The 6,959-nt window shown below is 35.5% G+C and overlaps 1 protein-coding gene across 1 annotated transcript; it reads left to right on the plus strand.

Moving 5' to 3' along the window:
- The first annotated feature begins 2,698 nt into the window (after positions 1–2,698).
- On the plus strand, positions 2,699–4,401 carry LOC134232065 (uncharacterized). Its single transcript, XM_062714035.1, has one exon. It carries the CDS (start codon positions 2,772–2,774, stop codon positions 3,831–3,833), a length of 1,062 nt encoding a protein of 353 aa, XP_062570019.1. The 5' UTR covers positions 2,699–2,771; the 3' UTR covers positions 3,834–4,401.
- Positions 4,402–6,959: the final 2,558 nt, after the last annotated feature.

The raw sequence follows: 6,959 nt of genomic DNA on the forward strand, positions 1-6,959 counted from the left end.
CAAGCCACCACGCCCAATAAGATGGAACAAAACAACGGTACGTTCATCTCAGTAGACTTTTCTGAAATGAAGTTTCACCACTGATTTACCACTTACAAAGGGCATGGGAGTCCCTAAAGGAGTCATGATGTGAATCTCAATGGTATCGAAATGTTTTTTTTACTTAGTTTCAAATATTCCGCTCGAATGGGTTCCCATTTGGCTTGTTTTGAATCCTCCAAATGAAATGCACAAGGAACCACTCTTAATAATTTCAAGGCATTGGATCCTACCGTCTGGGGTTGAATCAAGTCACAATAGACATACATGGATTTCAGATTTTCATATAAATCCACAGTATACACAACTTTTTCCCGCAATTACGTCATAGTTACAGAGCGTAGCCATCACATGTCACGTGATGCATCCGCCATTACAACCGTGAAACCCGTGAGCCGTGAAAGATGTATAAAGATGGAGGGGGGAATCGTGCGCCGTGTTTAACTGTTTTAACAACAGAAAGAAAATTTATTTGTGGAAACATTCTCTCTGAAGACCACGTCGGCATTCTCCACAAAGATTGTCCCTGCATTGTGCCTTACAGCCTCCACAAGATGCCGAAAGCGGAGCCAGAGAAACTTCAATGGCAACGGGCACTACACCGCAATGATTTGCCGAAGAATGTGTTCGTGTGTTCAACACATTTTATTGATGGTCGACCAACTGCAAGAAATCCCATACCCAGTCTGAATTTAGGTTTGTTTACGACATGAAAACTCTTCATACACGATGTTTAAAAATAGATTTGACATTCATGTAGAGTGAAAGTAAGCTTGCAACAACGCATTCACAAATAAGGCGCTACTAGGCATAAAAATGATAATATTTATATATTATGTATAGTAACATATTTCTGCTTCCAACATGGAAGATAAATTATAAATGTGAACATGCAAGAAAGTTATGTATACATGCAAGATAATTATGTTGACATGCAAGTTACAAATCTTTTATAGGAATCTGATTTAAATCATAGGTGCTCCCCATGTAATTCTGTAAATGACATGTAAATGTAAATGTAAACATGTCTACATAATTAACTCGCATGTTTACATAGATAAGTCGCATGTTGACATTATTATCTAGCATGTTGACATACCAAAAAAGTCGCATGTCTACATAATTATGTTGTATATTGCATCTAAAATGTCAGATACAGGCGTTAGTAAGTAAAATTATCCATATATAAATTATATTTCTTATAAGATTGGTAAATTGCATGTCAATATAATTAATTTGCATGTTGACATACATATGTTGCATGTTATTGCTAATATAATTTATCTTGCATGTAGGGGGCAGAAATAATATGCCACCATAATTATGCCTTACTAGTGATATGTTTTGAAATAATTTGTAAATGTAAACACAAATCATAATCTATAGTATTTAGTTTACATGCATTATATTTTCTATGGTTTTGATATGCACATACTCTATGTACGATCATGATGTAATGGTAAGAGGGTCGTTCGATACAACCACGCCCCTTTATTTATCTGCTGTGATCTACAAGTTGAATGCTGCTAGATTTTGTCTATTCAATGTGCACCAAAAATAATAAAAGTATAAACCATTTATTTAAAAGGTTTCTTTCTGGAAGGAGGGGATGAATTTTCATTTTTTAAGTATCAATAATTTATAGAAATTTTTTACAGGTTATGAAGCTCCCATAAAAGTTGGTCGTCGACTTTTGAAAAGGAAGTTTGTTGCAGAACAAAAGAAGGATGGGTATGTTTGAATCCAAATAATGAAAGAGCAGAGATAAATATATATTTTGTAGTGCTGCCATTTAAAATAATTTCAGAAAATTGATTGATTGATTGTATGTTGTTAAACGTCCCATGAGAGAATTTTTCACTCATATGGAGACGCCACCACTTGCCGGTGGAGCGCCACAAATTTTGTCCTTTGCTCGGCACTCAGGGCCTTTGAGCAGTGAGGGATCTTTTTCATGCCAGCACCTACTGCGACACGGGGCCTCGGTTTATATGGTTTCATCCGAAGGACCAGTCTCCACGTCCCACAGTGGGATTCGAACCCGTGACGTAAGGATTGACTCCTTACTTCGGGACTCTAGAGCAGACGCTCTAACCACTGCGCCACGCGGGCGACTATTTCAGAAAATTAGATATTATTTTGAGAGATACCTGACAGCAACTGATTAGTTCCCCTCCCCACTTCCAAATTTAAATTAGTTTGTATGAAAGGTTACTGCGACACAATATAACTGAGTATCACAGGACAGTTAGATATACAATTGAAAGCAGAAAATTGTTTCTTTTGTTTTGTATAATGACATAATGAATGTTTAACTTTATGTGAATAATACCAGTTTATTGTATATTCTGGAAAAGAACATATTGATAACTTGGTCACTTACTAGAAATTCCACCATGCTCATTTTCGAGTGCCATTTTGTTCTGATTTTTAAAACTTTTTAAGTGTTTCATTGTAAAGGGAAAATACCACTTTCGCTATCTTTTTCTGAATAGATGATATGATATGCCTACTGTTGAAACACAGGATCAATACAATTAATATATTCCTGTATCGTTACAACTTGTTTATCTATTAATAAAACTTAAAATTTATGATTTTGCCTTTATGTTTGTCAATTCTTGTATTATACTGTTAATATTTTTTGCAGGACAGAAGTTATAAAACAACAAAAATTGGCTGCTACTGCTGCAGACGAAGTCGAAACCTTCACCTTTGAGACTGAACCAAACATGACATCTTCTTCCATGCAGACGAGCATCACAGAGAGCAGAACTGCGGGCACACAGTGGACAGATCCCACATTGTGTGAACATGAATACGCAAGACCATTCCTTGCAGGATCTAGGAGTTCAGGTACACAAACAACAGTCATCAAGATGGAGGAAAAAGGTGTAAACTGCAGCACTCTACACGTACGTCTCAGTGCTGCTGACATAACAACTAACTCCTTAGCCTTGCTCTACACAGGACTGCCTTTGAAGACTTTTAGAACTCTTTTGCGTGTTATGGAAAGTTTGAACAATCCACTGACATTTACTATGCCTGTGTCAGATCAAGTCTTACTAGTTCTTATTAAATTAAGGCTTAATTTACTGTTTGCAGATATTGCCAACAGATTTGGTATATCGGAGTCTCATGCGTGCAACATTTTTAATCAAAGACTCTCTTTTATGGCTTCAAAACTAAAAAACTTAATAGTTTGGCTTCCACGTGAAACAATTAGGGCAACCATGCCAAAGTCTTTTCGTGAGAACTTTCCCAAAACTACAGTCATCATTGATTGTGCAGAAACTTTTGTTCAACGAGCAAAAAAATTGAAGACCAGAGGAGAAACATATAGTCACTACAAGTCCAACAACACAGGGAAGTATTTGGTTGGTATTGCACCACATGGTCAGATTATGTTTATATCTAAGGGCTTTGGAGGAAGGTCTAGTGATAAAGCAATAGTGGAAGAATCTGGGATTTTAAATTACCTTCTTCCTGGGGATGAAATCATGGCTGATCGGGGTTTTACCATTGATGACCTACTCTTTCCTCTAAAAGTGAAACTTAACATTCCAGCTTTTACAAAAGGTAAAAACCAACTTTCAGAAGAGGATGTTACAGAGACCAGAAGAATTGCCACGGTACGGATTCACGTGGAACGGGCTATTAGACGATTAAAGGTGTTCCGCATATTGGGTCAGATTGTTCCAGTTACCTCGGTGAAGAAACTTAGTAAATACTTGATTGTTTGTGCTGCATTGGTTAACTTAAGATCTGACCTTATCAAAGATGATGATGAGTAAATTGTGTATTGTCCCACCCCTGTACACTACTGTAATCAGTTTATACCTGTCAATTTGGTTATCTTTGCATCAGCAGGTTACAACAGGGTATTATTTTATAATAACATAATGTTTTCATGTTATTAAAATATTTGTGTTAAAAAAGATACTGTGCTTGGCATATCATTATGGAGGTTTACATGAGAGTAAGTCCAAAAAGTTTTATGTCTGACAAGAAATCTAAATTCAATTAGTTTTCAATCAATAGTTTGCCAAGATTTGAATATGTTAATTCAATTTTGATCACAGTCCATTTTTTTTACACGGAAAAGTAACAAATTTCTTTTGTTCATTTAAAAAAAAATACATTTGGAACTCCATTAATGTAAAGTTATATACATTCAAGTCACTTATTAAGTCTTTGCATGTTGGTCAATAAATACTGTTTAAGCTTCTTGACCTCCACCCTTCTACTAACTATTTGAATTTACTCTTTTTTCAGACATTGATTTTTTATGTGGCACCTAACTTTAAAAAAATTGTTTACATATTATATTAAGTAATAAATGATTACCCCAGAATGAAAAGATATTTGACTTTTATTTCAGAAACAAGTTTTATTTGCATCAGTTTAAAAATTTTTCATATTTTCTACTAATCTTCAATCTTCCAGATTCAAAGTCATCAACTACTCTGGGAAAAAGTTTGTTGAAGTAAAATAAACGTAATCTTGAAATTGATGATTGACAGAACTGTTGGTTATATTGAACATTAACAATCTTGTATTCATTAGCTGTCCATATAACAAGTTTGCACAATTCTTTATGTGTAACATGCAAAGTCAATTGTATCTGAAGATAATATCCTCGTGAACTGCTCTGCTTTAGGGACAAAGAATCATTTTGCAATGATTTTACAACATCATATTTACCAGCTGTAAATAAACTATCAAGGGTCTGGTCATTTTTTAGTATTGGGCATTTTACTTCTAAAAGACATTGTGTGCCATCGTCATCAGTTATTATTCCGTCGGGGGAAACACTGAGCCAGGGCTCTTCATCTGAAACTATAGTCCCTGCATCTTCTATTTGTATTCCACTGGAACGCAGTTGTTGTTTTGCTAGATTTTCACCAATCTGTCCATGTTTTGTGAATTTATTGCCTTTAAAGGAAGATATAAATGCTCTCTAATGAAGTTATCACTATTTGTAGTGTCACGGATTGGAACCTTGAGAGCAGTGCTGCCTGTTATTCTAATTTTTCTACTGTTATGCCACAGTTCTGATTGACTTTGTGAAACAGTTTTATAAGATAAGGACTTGATTTGAGAATCAGTAAGTTTGATGTACTTATTATAAAACTGGCAACACTTTTTACACGTTAGTTCTGCAGAGTGTTCAGTATGAGGCTCAGATGAAGGTTTGAATTGAAGAGTATCAACTTTAGCTTGCACAGATGTATATAAAAGAGAATTTTCTACTGAGAACAATTCCTGAAGTTCACTATTTTGTATAAAATATTTAAAGGATTGATGGGATACAAACATGGGGAATACTGATTTTGTGTTTTGTGGTTTTTCATCATTATTGTTAACTTCACTACTGTTGTATTTAGGTTTTTTAAAATCCATCTCCTCAAGAATACCAGGTTCCAGGTTTCTCGTCGAGCCCTTGTTCCATTGCATTTGTTCATCGGTACAGGATTTGCCTGTTAGCCCTGACCTCACAGCATATTCAATTTTCCATAACACAGCGCCAACATGACTACACGTTTTACTGTTCCCTGCCATACATGAACAACCAGCACTAAAAATCGTGCCAACCATGTCACATATAATCCATGCATTATGAAACTCTGAATTGACTTTTTGTGAGGGGCGTACTTCAGATTTTAAAACAACTGTTGTATTGTTAATAACAAAATGTAGAATTTTCCCCACGAAACCACTTTTAAAATAATTGAAACTGTCCAAAGATTTGTAGTTTTTCATCCCTTGGCCATCACACGCCTTACTCAATATTAAATAATTGTAAATATCGCCATACTCGACTTGGGGCCACTCCCGCATATCGTCCTTCCATTCTTGTGGTTTGACATCTTTTGGCGACGAAATAATTTGATTCTTGCAATTTTTACATTGATATTGATTCATATTTAAGGTAAACGAAAGAATTTACAAGATTTTCATATATTAAATGTTGTTTGTGCTCTAATATTTACGGTTGAACAGTACGTAGTTTCATCCGTGTGTTGTTGCTACGGAGTTTGTTTATGACAATAATGCAACGTCACGGATGCAATGGCGGCTGCTTTCTGCGACCCCTATCGGGATGAAATTTTACTAAGGGAAATAACTGAAAAAAGTTGTGTATTGTTTCCCAAGTAACTAATGTTGATCCATTTGGTCATGTTTTCTGTATCGTTCTGAAGAATGACCTTCTGACTGTCCATACCTAGCTTATAAGCTAGTGCTGTGGGGAAACGAATGCACAAGGGAGTTTTTCTAAGCATTTTTCCATTAAATTGATACATCACTCGATCATAGGTCTCGTAATATACTAATTTCATAGAATTTTCTTCATCTGGATGACCAAGGGTTTTCCATATTTTTCTCAATGATCTCTCTATTCCCAGACTTATTTCCTCTGTTAAAGCCTTGGGGTGAACGTAAGGCCCGGGTCTGAAGTTAATTCGTCTAATTTCCATCATGGTATCTGTATCGATGATTTCATCCCATTTAGTATGGGCCCAATCGAGCAGTACAGGACATTTAGGTTTTTTCATTTTAAATCTGCCATAAACATCGGGGTCTTTGATATGGGGAGCAAAAGAAGGGACCAGGATGTCAAAATAAGCCTCCTTTTCTGTAATGTTTTTCAATGAATTGGAATACATCATTTCTGTTAATGCTACCTCCCATTCTCCATCTGTTAAATCGACTGTTTGTGGCAATAACGTTTTAAATTGAGCAGTCGTATTGCTAAGGAAAAGAGGTAATGGACCCATCATTGGGTAAAGTCATGTAAAACCCACTGCTCTCAGCCATGTTCAGTCTACAGCTGAGACTCTAGACCTAAGACTCTTGAATTTATAACAACACTTTTTTTTAAAAAAATAAACATTTTTTATTCAATGATTTACACTTCT

Source organism: Saccostrea cucullata, unplaced genomic scaffold (genome assembly GCF_032062105.1).
Source record: "Saccostrea cucullata isolate Sc308-1 unplaced genomic scaffold, CSIRO_AGI_Scuc_v1 ctg4672, whole genome shotgun sequence".
Taxonomy (NCBI): Eukaryota; Metazoa; Mollusca; class Bivalvia; order Ostreida; family Ostreidae; genus Saccostrea; species Saccostrea cuccullata.